Source organism: Cyanistes caeruleus, chromosome 12, assembly GCF_971803275.1.
Source record: "Cyanistes caeruleus chromosome 12, bCyaCae1.hap1.1, whole genome shotgun sequence".
Taxonomy (NCBI): Eukaryota; Metazoa; Chordata; class Aves; order Passeriformes; family Paridae; genus Cyanistes; species Cyanistes caeruleus.
This window is the reverse complement of record NC_141712.1, coordinates 6124910-6142828: the sequence shown is the minus strand read 5'-3', so window position 1 is coordinate 6142828 and position 17919 is coordinate 6124910. Positions and strand designations below refer to the sequence as shown.

Genomic DNA, 17919 nt, shown 5'->3' with positions numbered 1-17919 from the left:
TTCTTTTAAGTTGTAAGTTAGACACTGCAGTGATGACACCACGATGTGATTTCATTTTGGTTTGTGCCAAAATGAAATGCCAGTTAACTTCTGGAAGTTTCATTATTCTGTTGTAGCTCCTAGGTCTGGTATGTACTAGTGCAGACAGCTGTATGTGAAATAATAATAAAAATCTGTGACATTAAACTTGAGTGCTAAGTTTGAGATTCCTCTTTTGCATTATGCTGTGGGATTTTTTTTAAAGTTGTAAATACTCTCCTCTGGTGTTTCCATCCATTTGGTCGTGTAGGTAGGTTGTAGCAGCCCTTGTCTGTGATCAGCTTATTTTTGCTGGCCTTTGAGTGGAGAAGATGCAGCATGGATTGCAAATCCTAATTAGGCTTTAACAGAGTCCCTCATTAAGAAAGCTGGTTTGAACCCTTTGAAATAGGCAAATCAGTTGCCCAGACTAGTACTCCTGACATGAGTGGTAGAAATCATAGACTTTACGTGTATGGCCTTAAATTAGGCTTTGATAAAAATGGTTCATCAAATGTTTTTCTCTTACAGTAGTGATAGGGGAGACACAGGAGATAAACATGGAAGTCGTGGTATTAAAGGTATGCTGTTTTTTTTTTTTAAATCTGGAGGACTGATGTCTATTTCCATGTGACTTTTTGATGGTCACGTTTACAAAGAAGTTGTTGCCTGTGTATTTCCATTCACCAGCACTTTGCATTTGTGCAGTTGTATTTGGGTTATCTATATTTTGTCATTTGTTTTAGGTTTTATTTTCTTGGTTTTGTTGTAAAATCAGTGAGTAGCTGTGTGAATTAATGTAGGCAGGCAGCCAGAACAACCACAAAACCATAGCTGAAATACAGGGAGTAATTTTACTTAGTTGCCTGGCTAACTGGAGGATCAGGATGCTGGCAGTCTCAGCCCATCCCAGCAGGATTCATCAAGACCCCTGTGAGCTCCCCTGTGCTTTTTATGATCTCTGAGCTTTGATCTTTCTCCCAGCACAGAGTTCAGCATGTCCATGAGAGTACTTCCAAGCCTCTCCAAACACTTGTGTTTCCTTTACACAGAAATTCTACTTCTCAAAACAGCAGGTCAACAGCAGTAGGCATGATAGATGGGTTTTCCCACTCTGATACTCTCCAGGCTTCAGCATTCCCAGCTACAAGGTCACTTCAGCTATTGTACCATTTCCCTCACCATTTTTACACTTGTAATCCCTTCCTCCCAGCAGCAGGAATGCAGCTAAAATCTAAAATGGAGAATGTGCAACATGGTGTTAAATAATGTATAGTATAGTGCTAGATTATACAGAATTTCACAGGAGAGTGGAAAATGCAGAATACAGCCAGGACAGCTGTCTGAGGGGATACTCCTTACTATATGATGTCATGTTGAGCGATAAAACCTGCAGGTATGTCTGTGGTCATCAGATTTGATTTGCCTGCCCAAGTCAGCAGTATTTTGTGTGATGAAGCTCTATGTTCTGAAATGGCTGAGCAATTGCCAAGGGGAAGCAGTGGATACACTCCTTGTGTTGCTTTGGTTGCAGGTGCAGCTCTTGCTTTGGCTGTTAGGTGTTGTAATGTTAGCCTGTGAGTTTTGTGTCTTTTATCCTTCCTATTGTCTGGTCATCCTGCTGCAGGATGTGAGTGGGGGAGCAGCTGTGTGAGGTTTAGTTGCCTACTGGGATTAAGCCACAGCAGCTGGGGGCCCAGGTCAGCTGGCACACTGGAATGTGACAGTTTACAAAGGCTTAGCAGAAAGCTGTCACCCTATTCTAAAGAAGTTGGCTGTCATGCAGACGCTCTCAAGCACAAAGAAAAGCCCCTTGGTGAGGTTTATTGTGTTTTTAGGGGTTTTTGATGTACTTCCTGAGGACTTCATATGGAAGTAAAAAGCTTTGTCTTTGCACTTTGCCCACTGTTTGGTTTAACCAACTTTTTAGGTCATGCTGCTCCCTTGTAGACCCCACACGGTGGTTGTTACAGTGCTAAAGAAACTTGGAACCTGAAAAGCCATTTCATGAACTAATGCTGTGAAGATGAAAGATGTTTCACTTGTTAACATTCTGTATCTTAGTATCAGTGACTATAATTTTGAAGGTGCCCCATAAAAATCAACTTTCATTTTTACATCTCCTGTTCAGAACTATTAAAAGTAAGTAGTATTTGTTCTTCTTGCCCAAGATTGAAGATCCAAGTTGCTTTTGGATTGCTGTGAAAGACTATGTGCCGGGCATAGTCAGTGAAACTGTGTATGAAAACCTGAATGCTGAAATGAAACAGTTTTATAACAGTTACAGAGACTCAGATGCAATAAAACAAGAGGAGATAGAAAAAGGCCAGGTAAGATCATTGTTTTACCTAGAAATAATTTATTATATGGACTGGTTTAGGGAGAAGTATCAAATATATGTATTTTTTTATTTATTTTATTTTTACACAGAAAAATAGATAATAGCATATCTGTGGGGTTTGTGTTTTCCCATCTATAAGCCTTTAACTGTGTAAGCTGCGGGGCTTGCATTTTGCAAAGCAAATGGAAGGCTGTGTAATAAATACTGTGTCCTTGCCTTTGAAAAGCCTTTGAGTGTAATTGGGGCCATTTGCAAGGACCTGCTGTCTTGTTCTTTGTCTCTTCCTCAGGTTTATGTGGTTTTCAGTGAGGAACTCAAGTGCTGGTGTAGGGCACTGGTTGAGTCAGTGTGGTGCCAGGCAGATGGTTACCAGCTCGGATGTTTCCTTGTGGATTATGCCAAGTACTGTTCCGTTGCATCAGAGAAGTATGTGTTAAGAGCTTCTGTCACTGTGATGTATTTGTTAATAGATACAGATGCTATTAATATTTATTTAGTCAATGCTTTGGTTTAATTGAAGCATAGGTTGTGTCCACAAGAAGCTGCTAAGCATATGATACCCTTGAAAGAGCCTAAGTGCAAACCAGTTCTTGTTTTATGATGCTTTAAAGATGCTTTCTATGTTAGGTGTTGTTTTTTAAAGATTCAGAATAGAGATAATGTCAGTCTGTTCTGATTGAAGTGTGTGACTGCCAGTTAAAACTTACCTTTATATTCTTTTCTTCTTTAATAATTTGGTATATACTAGAAGAATTAAAAGTTATGGCCAGTGAAGTTCAGGCACAAAAACCATCTAGTAGCAGGGTTTCTCTTGTTGCAACAGCTTTTGAGGACTAAACAGAAATGTGTGTGGGTTCCCCCACTGCAGTTGACCAACTTGTTTACAAAAAGTTTATCTTGGTGCCAAAACAAGGTGAGTTTTCACAGGTTCTGAGTTTTTGATGAAATGAGTGTAAAACTTCGTGTTTCTAAAATCTTGAAAAATACAGTCTTATGTTTTGGAGCAATCTAGTCCAGCTCTTAAAAGTTTGTTTCTCTATTAAAATAGGCAACTTGGAGCATAAGAAACTTCACCAAATTGGTTTTGGTAGTATTCCATAAAATTAGCACTTATTTAAAGTTTTTAAAAATAAACAATGTTCTTAATTTGACCATTGCTCTGTTGGAAAACAATTTGACAAGGTGTTAAATACCATGAAGATACTTAGAAGATGAATAGCAAGAAGGCTTGAAACTGCAGTGGAAAAGGATTAGAAAGATTCCAAGTAACTAGGATGTGTATTGATAATGAATGAATAGAAAAGCAGTTCTGTTCACCGGTTGGTCCTGATGGCACCTCTTTAAGAGTAAGACAGTGGTTTCAGGGTGGGAGCCTGTGAAATCCAAACTCCTGGTAGAGCTGTGTTATCAAGTTTAGGGTAACAGGAGGTGGTTTGTGAGACCACTGACTTCTGGAGAAGAAATTCTGCCCTGTAAAATGAGGTAACTTCCACTTTGTTTTGCAGCGTTCGAGTTTTAGTAGGAGCATTTGCAAAGATCCCACATAGAGCAAAGAAGTGTCGGCTGCACTGCACAAAGCCACTGACACTGCATATTGACTACTGTGAAAACACTGCCAAAATAGGGTAAGGAGAGTTTAATAAATACATTCTATTCCTGCTTTTCTAAACTGTGAGGGCTTAGCGCAGAATTTTTTTAGGAAGGATTATATTTCGAGAAGAAACCTGCAGTATTCTCATAGTGAACTCAGAAGTGTACCAGCTACTAAGAGGAAAAACAACTCTCTCCTAGCTGAGAGGACAAAGCTGCCTAGGAAAGTGATGGAGTCCCCATCCCTAGAGGGATTTAAAAGATGTATAGATGTGGCACTAAGGGATGTGGTTGAGTGGTGGCCTTGACAGTGCTAAATTAGTGGGGGAGTTCAGTGATCTTGGGGTTTCTTTCCAACCTAAATTACTCTTATTTCTTCATATTTTACATTGGGTGCAAGCCATGATACCTTGACAAAGCAGTATCTTCTGATTTTGATCAGTTCATTATATTGGTGAGCTGGAACAGTATTACCAAGACTAAAGTAATGTGCTAAGTAATCAGATTCTGCTGATTTGTCTACGCGGTCACTTTGTAAGAATTTGCATGAACTAGACCTTTGTGCTTGTGTAGATTTTTTTTTTTTTTTTTTTTAATTACTAGTTTCATGCTTGATAATATGGAAAACCTGGTTGTGTTTATTTTCCCAGACCAGCCAAAAAATGGGATACTGCTGCTATCCAGCATTTTCGAAAACTTCTTGATGGTAAATAGCACTTCAGTTATGGGAAGAAAACAGTTGTTATAGAAATGTAGTACTTGTGTACAAGTTTATTATACTTGTGTATACTTGATTATATTTACAAATGCTGTTTGTTAAAAACAAGGAGATAGGAGCTGCCCATATATGGAGTGACTAAGGCACAAATTTCTGTGGAGCTGTACTGAGTACTCTGGGTTTCTGTGCTGCATAAATTTTGGTAGTTAAGGCAAGATTGTGTTTAGGCTAGATTAGGCTTACTGAGGGAACATTCCTGTCATGTGTTTTGAACATTGGAAGCATTCTGTGTATTCAACAACTGACTCTGAATCAGTATCACAGCTGTCCTGCATTAACATGCGCAGAGGTTCTTCAGGATTTGGACTTCCATGGGCTGTGTTTGCCCAAATGAAAAGTATAACAAAGCTGGGCAGATGTGCAAATACAACTTCTTTCAAGAAAAGGAAGTGTCACACTAGGAAAGCACATGCTGGTGCCCCAGACTGTCAGAATCTAAGAGAAAACCAAGACTCCCAGTGTAGAACTAAGAGTGGTTTGTCTCAAGAGGTTGTTAATCTGTTTCAACTCTCAATCCTAATATCTAAAATCAAATACTAAGGACAGAATCCTTTTTGGAGCTTTATAAGTTTTTATTGTTAAATTTCTTGTTTCACTTAGGTGAAATAAAGTGTTACACGTTTTGAATTGTGATTTCTGCTTTTGTCTGTCTCAAAGTCTGATAAGGGTTTAATCTTGTTTCTTGTGTTTATTACTTCATTTAGAGGCTACCGAGGTTAAAGCCACAATACAGGCGGTAGAAGATGAAGTGTTAGAGGTGTTTCTTTTTGTGACTGTAAGAGATGAAAAGGTAAGATCCTTCTGTATTTCCAACCCTATTGATGCACTTTGCTATTATTTAAGACTGAAAAGCATAACTTGCGAGTTTCGTAGTTTCAATCAAATGGAGTAGAAGCTAAGTCATTAACTTATTAGAGGTTTTTATGACATTGCTGTTCATTGTAAGCCTCTGGAGAAATTCCAGAGGCTCCAGAAGAGGCAGAACTTCTATTTTTCTCTACATGAACTTTTTTTTTCATTATTGACAAACAAGTGAAGTCCAACTGGTATTTAAGTGGATAACTATATGCATTACTTGGTGTACTTGTTGTATCATATTTGAGGATGTTTCACTAAGGCAGCTGCATAATACTGTAAAAATAACTAAAAGTTCGCACTCTTGTGTACAGCTGACGAACAAAACACTAAAAAGAAAGCTGCAAAAAACACCCAGTCTAGTAACACTTGCCAAAATGTGTAACTTGTGTCAAATCTCTGCTGTAGTTGCTGCCATATTTAAGGAGCTGAATGGTAGATACAAGTTTTAGGCCTAATACTACTTTGTTTTTTTTCTGACAGATTTTGATGTATGCTGAGTCAAAAAAAAAATAAACACACTTGACTGAATTCTGAATTAGAGATGTTCTTTTAGATGTGTAGGGCTCATAGAAACAGTTAATTCAGTACAGAATTTTGGCCAGAAACATAAAACTTAATAATTAACACCTGTTGAAAAAATGTACATGAAGATTTGTTTTTAGGATAAATATTTGACAGAAAGCATTCACTGGTACTTCTTATGTCTGGGGTTTTGTGTGGTTGGATTTTGTTTGGGGTTTTTTATTGTTCATAAAAGCACTGCTTTTGTTTAAAGCTTCACCTAAACTCTAAACAAGTATGTGCTAGTGTAGCTTATTATTCGTTGACATTGCTCAGTAATGATCTTGTTTGGGTTTTTTATAGATATGTATTAATGATGATCTGGTTGCAAAGCACTTTGCTCATTACAAGGAAGGTGAAGGGACTGCAGAGAGTTCTACGGATGATTCTGACAATGAAGTGTCGTTAAATGCTGAGTGTGTTCCAGTGGAGTTTGTTGGTCCTACATTTCTTGCCAGGCCGAAACTGCCCTTTGGGGACACGATGTCACCACATCTTGAGCCAGGTGGGACCCACAAGTGTGGGAGAGTCCTACATGGAGCACTTCGTGTGTTTAGTTGCATGTGTAGAACAGGAACCTACTGTCTTGTTTGGATCCCAGTGACTAAGAAACATGTTATCCGTCTCTGGCTTTTTATGTATTCAGATAATAAGAAATGGGTATCTGTTTTGTTTATCTTTCTAGGTCTTGCTAGTTGTAATTCTGTTCTTGAAAAGACGTCCCAAAGGTCACACACAGTTCTAAATGACAATACTGTCCCTGTAAGTATGATGTTTTGTAGTAAATAGTGAAATACAAACTAAAGTAAACACGCATAGGCCAGATTAGGAGTGCTGTAGTCATCTATCTTGTTCTTCTTAGACAGCTTTCTCTTTGATCAAAATTGTTGCCTTAGTCAAAGAAACTTCAAATTTGTAAAGGAATGCTGCAAAATATTTGGAGAACCCCACAGTTGAGTAAGAAAACCTCTTCCTACTTTGTGTTTTAAATAATTGCTTTTGAACAGTGTTTTAGTATATAAAACGTGTTTTCTTTCTAGGTGGTCAGCATGGTTCCAGATGTACCTTCTAAGGAAGATAAAGCAGTTCAAACAGAGAGGTGTGGTGCAGCATGTTAAATGTTCTGAATGAGTCTGTAATCAGATAGTTGGGAACTGCAGTATGTTTGCAATTATTGTTCTTAGGCCTCTCTTAGGGAAAAGGGTCAGGGCAGGTACATACACATACTTTTGGGGAAGGGGGGACTTCGAAGCTGCTGATAGTTACCCAGACTAGAAAAATACCAGTTCTTTCTAAACAGTAGCTTGACAGCAGGGGTGAGGTGGGGAGGTATTTTTCTGCACACTAAATATGTTAACTTGCTTTATTCTTAGTGTGATTTATGAAGTTTTCAGATTTAATGAAATATGACTGGGTCAATTTGTGCAATGCTTTCACTGTGCTGCAGGTCAGTTGATGCATATATAATAAACCTCAGGAGTATTTCTTCCTTCAGTTTCTAGCTGGTGCAAAGATGAGTTGTTGTATGTTTTGGAACTTTAAGAAACCTTTTTTTTCCTACAATCTGGTCTATTTTTCTTCTAATGTCAGGGAACTTACCAGTTAACTTTGAAAGATATTCTGAAGGATTGTTTTCACTAAATTTTGCTGCCCAAAGGCTGGGTTTTGATTTCTGCTTTTGTATTGAGGGTTTTTCTCATTGGCACAGGTATGTCAAATACTTGAGTGAATTGCTTCATGACTCCTGGGAAATACTGGTGGTATTTGTAAATTACATTTTTCTTTTGCATTTATGTTGCATTTAATATCTGTTTCTCAGGCTTCCACAGTTCTTAAATTCCAATTCCCTCCAGACACAGACAGTTGAAGATGACCAGCAGGTATTTCAGGCATTAACTTTCATTTAATTTCCCTTGTGCAGACATTTTGGTAGCATTGGGTCTTTGTGGAAGGTGGTCAGGGGCTGACTGCAACTGTGTTGGCCTCTGCAGGCTAAAGCTGAGCCAGCCAGCCAGCCAAGTTGGGGATGCCTCTGTGAATTTAAGAAAGGGCAGAAACACGGGGAAGGGAACAAAAAAAAGTGAGAAGCAGGCAATGCCAGGGTCGGAGGAGCAGAAAAAGCTCCATGCAGATGTTTCTGAAGGGGCTGCAGTCTGTAGAGGACCTGCACTAGAGCAGAGAAGAGAGGAGTGATGGAGGGAAATTGGCATCTTCATTGTGACTGCAGTCCCTGCCTCATGCTGCTCATTGTGGGACTGAGTGCCAGCTGTACACAGAGCATCCACTGCATCTCTTGAGGTTTAAGTCAGTTGTGTTAAGAGCATCTTTGAAAATCTTTCTTCAAGAATGTCAATAATGACTTTTTGTCTCACCCCTGGTATGTGTAACCTGTCAGTATGTATGAATCATATGAAAAGTGAACTTAGAATTTGATTCATTTACATCAAAACGCCATTTTTTAAAAATACAGTGAGTGCTTCTGAGTTTTGTGTTAGCTAAACCCCTGTCATCTATCGTTGTCATCTATTTGTCTCATGGTTTCAGAGTTTTCAAAACGCTGGGAAAGAAAAAAACTTTGTGTTCCTGAGCAAGAAAATTGAACCATCATCAGTTTTGGAAACAGCACCACTTTTTGATGGTCTGAAAAAGGTAGAGGTGATGATATTGCATTGATTATCTTTTTAAGACAAGTTTCATACCTCAAGTCTACATAGTAAAACAATATGTCAGTTTGGTTGAGGAATGTGTACAGGGTTGTTCATGTGGTTGAATAAATGAAGCTTTGGAGAAATGTTGTAAGAATTGTACACTTTTTTTTTCTGGTATATTAGTCACTGATACAAGTGGATTTGAATTTTAATACAGTAATTTAACAGCTCAGCCCAGAAGATGATTTTTTGTATTACCTGTTATGGACATTTATTACATAGTGGGTCAAAAGCCTTTAAATAATTTTGTTGTTACACTTTGTCTTGTTTTGTTGGTGTTTAAGTACTTAGATTTCATGGTTAACTCTTAATTTCTCTTTCTGTAGGAACTTCCTTGGAACAAGCTTTCAGCCTGTACCTTCACTGAGTCCTACTGTTGGCCACCATTAGCTTGGGGATTTGATGTTGTTGCCATCTCCCAACAGGGACATGATCCCTTATTATATATTCCACCTGTTCTTACACTTCTGCAGTTGGAAAGTGACTACCAAGCCTTGCCAAACATGAGTGGAGTATGTATATATTAGACCAGAGAACTTGTTACTACTCTTAATGTTTGGAATGTATATATTAATGACACCTCAGTGCATGTTCATGATGCCTGCCAGTTTCTGTAAGGCCTCTGCTTGGGGGACTTGGATGGCATGTGTGAATGGGGGGAGTCCAAACTTACTTTTAAGGGAATCTTTTAAAGGAATTCCTAACAAGTGGCTCATGCCCTGGCACTTATATATAGAGGGAGCTTTGTTTCTGCATGAGTAGTATGTACTCATTACACTAAAATGGGTATTAGCTGTTTTAAATACTATAATGTATTTTCTAGCTTGTATTAGAGCACAGAAACAGAATTACTGAGGTTGTAAGGGACCTCTGAAAATGGCCCCATACAACCCAAGACAAGATTAAGGTTCTGTACTCCTGTGTAATACTGTGTTGTCTATTTTTGTACCTGTGTATGTAGCCACTAGCATTGATTTTATGTCCTGGATGGAAGAAGGCACAACTTGTTTTTGACCTGCTGAAAACATACAGGAAAGGCTGCAGCCGCCTTCATCCAATGCTGATAATCCTTGGGCAGAACAAGGATGCAGCCAGACAAGTGGAAATCAGAGGCTGTAAGAGTATTTTCTGTCAGTTATGCTTGAAGTTAGGCAGCATGGGCTGCAGTCATTGCAGAAGCTTGTGGAAGAACAGTTTCACCTTCTCAAGCTTTTAGTTCATAAAGTGAAGTTGGGGGTTTTGTTCTTTTAAATGGTAGTTTACAACTCACTATTGCAATAAATGTTCAGTACTTTGTGTATCTGACTCAGTACCATGCAGAGGGTGCTCCACAGAGAAGCAGCATAAAAGTAATAAAAAATAAAAAAGCTGTTGGGAGACTTGCCCTCCTTAGATGTATGTACTTAAAACCCAAGGTGTTTTCTGCTTTGATCCCTTTGTTAAGCTTTGGTTGATACTTGAATTTTCAAAACTAGCTTTTGTTACACCAAGGGAGTAAAAACTATGGATAAAACTATGAAAAATTCTGTAAAACTCCATTTCAGCATCATTCATCTATCATTCAGGTTTGAGGCTGGTGGATGAATTCAGACCTTTTAGCAGCAGAGCTGTTGCTGTATTTGCACCAGTTTGGGAGACAGTTGGAAGATTGGTGTGGTTTTATTTCTATGTGTAGATAGATACATATACACACACATGTATATAAATTCCTAAGCTACAATGTGTGCTTTATTCCACTGTTGAAACAGGAATTTCTGAAATTACTCTTGCATATATTTATAAATATTTCTCTTCTGGCTATTTGGTTCTGAAGTTCTTAACTCTGCTTCCAGTACCTTACTGGAAAATGAGATGACATTCTGCTTTGTAAATTTGTTAACCTTCAGACATTTCACTAGATTTCAAAATATCAGAGCCTCACCCACTCATGTCTTGGGAAACTTGTCGGAGTAGAAAAATACAAACTATCCAGCTTCGAGCTGATGAATCTGAAATACAAATGTAACAACCCTTTTTAATAAAGCTACCGTGTCCTTTGGTGTCATAGTAAATAGTAAAACTCTTCCAAGCTGAAAATTAATGTTCTTTCCTTCCAACTTGTAGGTGAAGTAGTAGTGACTACACCATTCAACCTTCTGAGACTGCTGGAACATAACACTGGGTTATTGTGTAGGCTTTGCCATCTTGTTCTTGATGAGATTGAGGTGCTGTTCTCTGACACTACTGAACAGGTAAATGGCTTGTACGGTCACTTGGCAAAATGCTGTTCCAGTTGTGCATGTGTCTGAAACCAGTGGCACACACTGAAGAAAAAGACACCGGAAGTGGGTTTGTGGTGAACTCCCTCTTTTTTTTTGTACTTTTGTATTTGCAAATTACTGTGTTGGCAGGTTGAGGTTGTCTTCTAGTTACCACGTAGTTTTTGCTTAATGCCTCTTCCCTCTCATATCTGCTTTGTGTAGGCTTTTTGTTTTGCAGGTTTTTACAGATCCTTTCCTTGAGAGTTCCATCTTCTCTGGACAGTTAGGTACAAATGCGTATGCTGTCACTACATGTCCTGTTGCTTTCTCTTGCTTCTCTTGTCATTCAAAGAACAGGATAAAAGTATACATACCAAGCTGTTCTTTTGAGGTGTGAAACCTGTAGTTTGCTGTGGTAGCGACTTTGTGACTGGAAAAAGACGTGTCCTCAAACAGTATTTTTCTGGGCTGTCATGTGCTTGCTGGAATATGAGAAGAGGAGAGAAAAAACCTCTTTCCTTCCTAGGTGTTTACTATACTGGATTGTTACAAGAAAGCCACTGCTCAGGCACAAAGGAATCTACCACATCAGATCATTGCTGTGGGAACTCAGTGGAATAAGCACATCACACCCTTGATAAAGGAGTTCATGCATGATCCTCACATTGTGATAACAGTTATCGAAGAAGCTGCCATCTTTGGTAATGTGCAACAGGTAAAAATTTGGAAACCGTGTGCTTGGATATGTGGCTGCTGATGGTTTATTGGAATGCAGGTGGTGCTGCAGTGCTGCTTGAAGTGGCTGTTAAAAATCATGTGCAAATCAGTCAGTAAACGAACTGGAGTGCTCTTACTTTCTTCTATAGGACTGAGATGAAGACAGGCCCTTGAATATTTTGTGGTTAGTGCAAATGAGTGTAAATTTGATGAGATGTATTTGCAAACAGTACAGGTTTTGACCAGGATGTTACCAGAGTGGTTTGGCAGTTGTTAGCTGTCAACTGGCAGAGCTGTAAGGTAAGCAGTGTCAAGGGAAATCTAGTAAAGTAATTGGTTTGCTTTTTTCACACAATACCAAACTTCTGGCCTCAAATTTCTAGAAGGCCTGTTACAAATTCTTAGGTATCTTTTCAGTTAGTTTCCAGTCAGTGTGGTATACCCCTTAAGAATAACACAAAATGGTTTAAGTTTGATTTGAATTACTCTTGTGTCTCAGAGTGGAGTAGTTAGTGCATTTTAAATGGTGGGAAATCTCCAAATGTAGACACTCTGAGCATGTCAGGAAACTGAAAGCCCGTGAGTTTTTGTGAGAAGCCTTAATGATTGAGCAGAACTGAAAGTGTCAATTTGTGGATGAATTAAGAATTATAGTACAGTAAAACATGTGCATTAATTGCCAGCCCTCTGTTTTGTATTTGCTTTTAGGTAGTGCAACCCTGCATGAACAGCAACAGAACTGCCGAGTTACTCAAAATCCTGGATTTTACCCAGAGGAATCTTCAAAAAGTGCTGGTATTCAGTGACTCAGTAGATGAGGTAGAGATGATTCATAAGGTAAGAAAGTGTTTAAACTTGGATAGATAAGCAGGGTTTTTTTTAAATTTTGAAGTCATAACAAACTAAAATACCTTGGCTTCTGAGAATGTAGGAGCAATGTGAATTTGCAAGTCAATCATTCCTGCTAAAAAGTAACCCCAGAGACTGTCACTAAATAGCTGACATAGATCATGTGATACAGGTTTCTTTTCTGACCTAAGTATTAGTGTATCTGGAATGTTAATTCTTCAATGATTGTTAATGGAAGCAAATCTGGTTTGGGGTTATGGCTTTCTAACATGTTTTCCCTTGAATATTTGAGGGTTCAAGCATATGAAAACCACTTTAAAAAGTGCTTGTTGATGTTAAAGTAGGATTGAATCTGTTCATAGTAATTATTGTGTACACCAACTTCAAATATTTCACCTGGCCTATGAAAATATTTCAAGAGTTCACGTAATGAAGAGTGCTTGTTCTGAGAGACTGAAAGATGAATCTGTGTGTTGTTAGATCATGGAATTAGATTAGAAATGACACATTAATGAGGGAAAAAGCTTGACATTTTTGCTTTCTTAAATGTCTATTTAATGTATTAATACATGGGAGCATGAGCTTGTAGTTTTCTTTTTATACACGAAATTAATGAATCTTGTCTCCATTAATACTTTTTTTTTTTCCATATAAGCAACCTAAATTTCATTAGCTCTTGCGTCTCTAGAGTAAGATGTGCTAAATTCTAGTAAGAGATGCTGCTTATTAGAGTTGATTGGAGCAAGTACTGCAGCATTGCAGGGATGTGTAACTTTTCACTCTGCCTTGCAGGTACTGAAGAGCAACTCAGTAGTTTCCTTGAAAAAGCATAGAGACAGCAAGTGTAATGCTGAGTGTGTCTTGGAGAGGTGGAGAAAAATGCACAGTTCTGGCACTCAGGCTGTGTTAGGTGAGGATTCTGTGTCTGGTTGGGATTGTGTCTTAATGCAGGGCTAAGATCTGCACCAAGCACTTACACTGGGTTATCTCACTACTTACACAGGGACAGATCCCTATGAACTCGTTCCGGTTCTGTTTACTTCTTAATGCTACAGCCCTTTGGGGATGTTCTTTTCTTTTCCCCTGTTACTACTTTCCCTGCTTGGTCAAAAGAGCTACCATTATTTTCAAAGATTCTCCATCATTTCACAGTTGCCTCTGCTACAGAGGAGATACTAAGTCTGAAATAATTTCCAAACTTTGAAGATTTATTGTAATAATTTTTTGGTAAGTTCTATTAGGTGTTTTTTTTCAAATTTTTTTTTTTTTCAGTAACCAAGGCTTTCATCCATTTTCAAACTCAGTTTGTTTTTCATGTTATACAAAAACAAGTAAGTGGACTTCCCTCTGCTTTGTAGGCTCATACAAAGCAATGAGAATTCCTGCACTATTTGAGCTGTCTCCTGTGTTACTCCTGTGAATTACTGGGCAGTGCTCAAGTCTCTGTATTCTGTGATGCTGGCAGGAAAATAGAGAATTCTGTGAGATTGGCATGAAATGCTGTGTCTGCCATATGCTGATGGGATTTATTGCCTGGAGAAATAAAAAGCCTTAGAGGAATGTATTGGGGAAAAATCCATCTTCATCTTCCACTCAGTGGGTGGGGAGAAGGAAATAAACTGTGGTGCATGTGATGTGATAATTCCCATGTTGGAACTGTTACAGTTAGATATCTGTGTGAAACATGTGCTTAGTTTTAACAGATGACTGCCTGCAGTCCTTGGGAATCACAGATGCAACTTGTGTGATCCATTTCAGTTTCCCATCTCCAGGAGTCTTTGGGCAGCGCCTGCAAAGCATGAGTGACAACTTCTGCTCTGGGATAAAGGTTTGAGTGAACCTTGACTGGGTAATGCTACACTGGATTATTACTGGTGGATACAGAAATGTTTTCCAAAATACTTCTTATTGCTTCTAGGATTCTACTGTAGATCAGGAACATATGAAAGCCAAGTCAGTCATTCTGCTGACAGAGAACAGTTCCTGTCATGCACTTGGGATTCTCCGTTATTTAAAGCATGCAGAAGCTGAAATTCCAGAGGAACTCTATGACTTGACTGCCAGGGTGCTGGAATCTGAGGAAAATGAGAAATTTTCAAGGCCCCTGTGTGCTTCTCTTAAAACATTTGGGATCTGCAGGTAAGGAAATGTCAGGTTTTGTGCCCTGAATGATGACTGCTGTTGATTCCTTGATGAATTTTCCTGTTGGATGCTTTTATCTAAAACAGGTTTTGCTAATGACTTTTTTTTTTCTGTTACCTGTTGCAAGTCACTTAACAGTAGTTTACAATTGAAAGCAAGGAGCTTTTTTCTAGACCTGTTGTGTCTTTTTTTTAATGTAGGAACAGAACAGAGTGTCCAGATCGTCATCAAATTAATTTATCAGTAGACATGGCCCAGAATATTGCAGATGAAATGATAGAAACACCTGAACGTGTGACAGTAAGTTACAATTTTCCTTGGGCTTGGGTGCCAAGAGGACAGGTGTTAAACAGTTACTTAGCATGTGACTTCATTTTTTTTGTGTTTCATTAATCCTACTTGCGATACAGATATCATTTGACATGGCTATTCCTTATTCTTTTTGCCCCTCTCCCTTGCATAAATCAGTGTGCAAGATGTTCTTGTGTCTTTAGCTTGAACTGGAACTCCTTTCTTTGCAGGTAATTCTGAGTTTACCTCAGTTCTTTTTTCTGCTTTGAAGATTCACATTTTATGGGAAGAGGACTTACGTTCTGTATATTCATTCCCTTTATAGTTTGAGACCATATATCAAAATTAACAAAGATGGAGGTTTATAGAAAGTTTGATTTCTTGCAGACAAAACACAAAGTAATCTGTGGGAGTGAGGACAAGCTGAAGGAATTTTTTCTTAGCTGACATGCTCATGCAAACTTGTTGAAAACTTAGCATTTTCTGGTCTTGATTTTGTTTTCATTCATAATATGCCCAAGAAATGGGGAGCTCCTTTCTTGTAAGCAGAAGATTTATTTCCTTCAGAAATACCAGTGCTTTGGAAGACTCTTTTACTACAGAGTGCTGTTTTAGACTTCTTTTTTAGTAGTTCCGTCCATGAAACCTCATGGCTATAAGGTTGACTTTACTACGGTGCTTCTTCACATCCCAGTGTTTGTGTCTCCAGCTCCCATTGAGACTTGGGCTTTATCTGAGGTGCACTCACAGCAGCATTTTATGCATCATTGTGCACAGTTGTGTGTTTGTAGTCTTTTATTTGAGTCATTTTGGTGCAAGAAAAGCAGTCAGTTCCTGTGAAACTCCCTGTAGGGCTGGAGAGTGTTCAGAGTAGAGCTGGAGTGGTGCAGAGTGTGTAAGTGGTGAGAAGCCTGGCAGATAATTGGCAGAACTCACTCATGTTCACTGGGGTGGAATACCATCACCTGACACCCAACAGTTCTTGCTCCATACATTAACTGAACTATGAGAAGGTAGGATTGAGAATAATAACTCAGTTTTCTGAAATGTGTGTGTACAGCAACATCTGTCACCTTTTGGGGCTGGGAAGAGGTATGTGATCTATATATAAAGACTTGTTTCATTGGTTTGAGACATCATTCATTTCTCCTTTGGAATCACATAAGAAAAGCGTATTTGATTCTTTCAGATCCTGCCTCTCTTCATTGTACATGCAACAAACTACTTTGGTCGAATAGTCAAGAAACAAAAGGACCAATATACAGTTCTTGCTAAAGAAATAAATGATTACTTCAAGCTACCAGGACATAGGATTTCTGCTAGCACTGTGGAGAAGTCAGTGTTTTATGGGTTATGTGAGGGAGCCATTTGCCACAGGTAAAATTTTGTTGGCTTTTTACTTCATTCATGTGCATGTATTTATACAGAGCTTTTTAAAAACTTGACTGTTGCATAAAGGAAAAAGCCCATCCTCAAAAGCAGCAAGAAATAGCTGCTATGCCAATAATGCTTTTAAAAGCTTTTGCCTACTGAGTTCCTGAATGGCAAACAGGGTGATTCCCCACACATGCATTCGGTTACAGAGTGGGCTGTGAAAATACCAGTTTTAAAATGAGAGCAGGTTTAAAAAAATACTCTGCATGACTGGTTACATGAATAATAATTCTATGTTTCTTTTCCTACTATACGAAGGGTTCAGGTGGTAGAGACTCCAGCAAAAGATGAAGAAAATGTCTGTAAGGTCACAATTAAATATATAGATGAAGGCAGGACAAGTCAAGTGAATAGTGATCAGCTGCTTCACTTACCTGCAAAGTTTCAGAGTCTGCCACCTCAGGCTGTGGAAATTGTAGTTTGTAGAGTAAAACCCATAGATAATGAAGTTGAATGGAATCCAAAGGTAATAAGCAGGTTTTGCATGGTATTTCCTTTACACTCTTTACCCTCTCTCTGTTTTCTACAAGAAAACAGTTACAAACTGCAAACTTGGGTACCAAATTGCATTGTTTGCTAGTATTGGGGCAGATTCTAAGAATGTGAGTTTTCCTTTTTGGTTTTTCTATTAAATAATACAGTGAAGTTCATGGGATTTGTTTTTTTTTTTCTTAATCTGATTTCAGTGTCTTTAAGAATATGTTCTTGTGCTTTGGATTCTGGGGGAGAAATGGGGAAAGTGTGGCCCTCTCTAAGCTGACCTGTGTTTGAGTGATCTTTCATTAAGGAAGCTTCTTCCTTGAAGGCTAATACTGTTTAAAGTGTTCCACTGGTTTACTCAAAACTGTATTTATTTGTTGAATACCCTTTTCATTGTTAAGCTCTGAAGTTGTTGTTTCATTGTAGTTAAAGTGACTGTAAAGCTGTGTTGGTACCCATACATCTCAAGTGCAGTGACAATTTGTTTCTCCTAGGTGACTGATCACATTAATCACAAAATTAAAGGAAAACTTCATCATGCAAAAGTGATGCATACCTTGGGAAAGACAGTTTGGGTTGACCCAATGGTAGGTATAGAATGGCAGCACTGGGAAATCAGTATATCTGTACATGGTCCAAGACTATTTGACAAAGTTAGTAATAAAAGTGTATTTGGGGGGTTACCAGTGTTCAGTAATTTGTCTTGTGAAGTTGGTTCTGCAGTTGGTCACATTCCTCTGGAGGAATGAAACTTGGATCATCCAAGATGGTTTGATGATATCCAACAGCTCTTGAAGTAGACTTAATTAATTCTGTTTATAATTCTAAGTCTGCTCTTACACTAGTTTGCAGTTGGTTTTAGTCTAAATTCTTCTGCAAATTAAAAAACACTGAAGCTTTTCTCCTTCATTT

The 17919-nt window shown here is 38.5% G+C and overlaps 1 protein-coding gene across 22 annotated transcripts in view; it reads left to right on the top strand.

Moving 5' to 3' along the window:
• The window catches only part of TDRD12 (tudor domain containing 12), a 70628-nt gene that overhangs the window by 1417 nt on the left and 51292 nt on the right, over window positions 1-17919 (top strand). For 9 of the 22 annotated variants that reach the window (XR_015275523.1, XR_015275526.1, XR_015275525.1 and 6 more), the window contains exons 2-23: window positions 550-599; window positions 2190-2348; window positions 2649-2785; window positions 3865-3984; window positions 4600-4655; window positions 5432-5517; window positions 6450-6908; window positions 7187-7245; window positions 7966-8026; window positions 8691-8795; window positions 9181-9366; window positions 9816-9969; window positions 10958-11085; window positions 11621-11809; window positions 12520-12648; window positions 13453-13570; window positions 14355-14488; window positions 14579-14799; window positions 15003-15102; window positions 16283-16470; window positions 16786-16993; window positions 17502-17594. Coding sequence is in view for 15 of the 22 variants with exons in the window: in XM_086848136.1 (XP_086704262.1) it covers window positions 550-599; window positions 2190-2348; window positions 2649-2785; window positions 3865-3984; window positions 4600-4655; window positions 5432-5517; window positions 6450-6908; window positions 7187-7245; window positions 7966-8026; window positions 8691-8795; window positions 9181-9366; window positions 9816-9969; window positions 10958-11085; window positions 11621-11809; window positions 12520-12648; window positions 13453-13570; window positions 14355-14488; window positions 14579-14799; window positions 15003-15102; window positions 16283-16470; window positions 16786-16993; window positions 17502-17594 (3140 nt within the window). In the remaining 7 variants the exon portion in view is untranslated. Of the gene's footprint in view, window positions 1-549; window positions 600-1707; window positions 1835-1948; window positions 2349-2648; window positions 2786-3864; window positions 3985-4599; window positions 4656-5431; window positions 5518-6449; window positions 6909-7186; window positions 7246-7965; window positions 8027-8690; window positions 8796-9180; window positions 9367-9815; window positions 9970-10957; window positions 11086-11620; window positions 11810-12519; window positions 12649-13452; window positions 13571-14354; window positions 14489-14578; window positions 14800-15002; window positions 15103-16282; window positions 16471-16785; window positions 16994-17501; window positions 17595-17919 lie in introns of those variants that run through there. The other 13 variants (XR_015275529.1, XR_015275527.1, XR_015275528.1 and 10 more) reach the window with 6 other exon arrangements.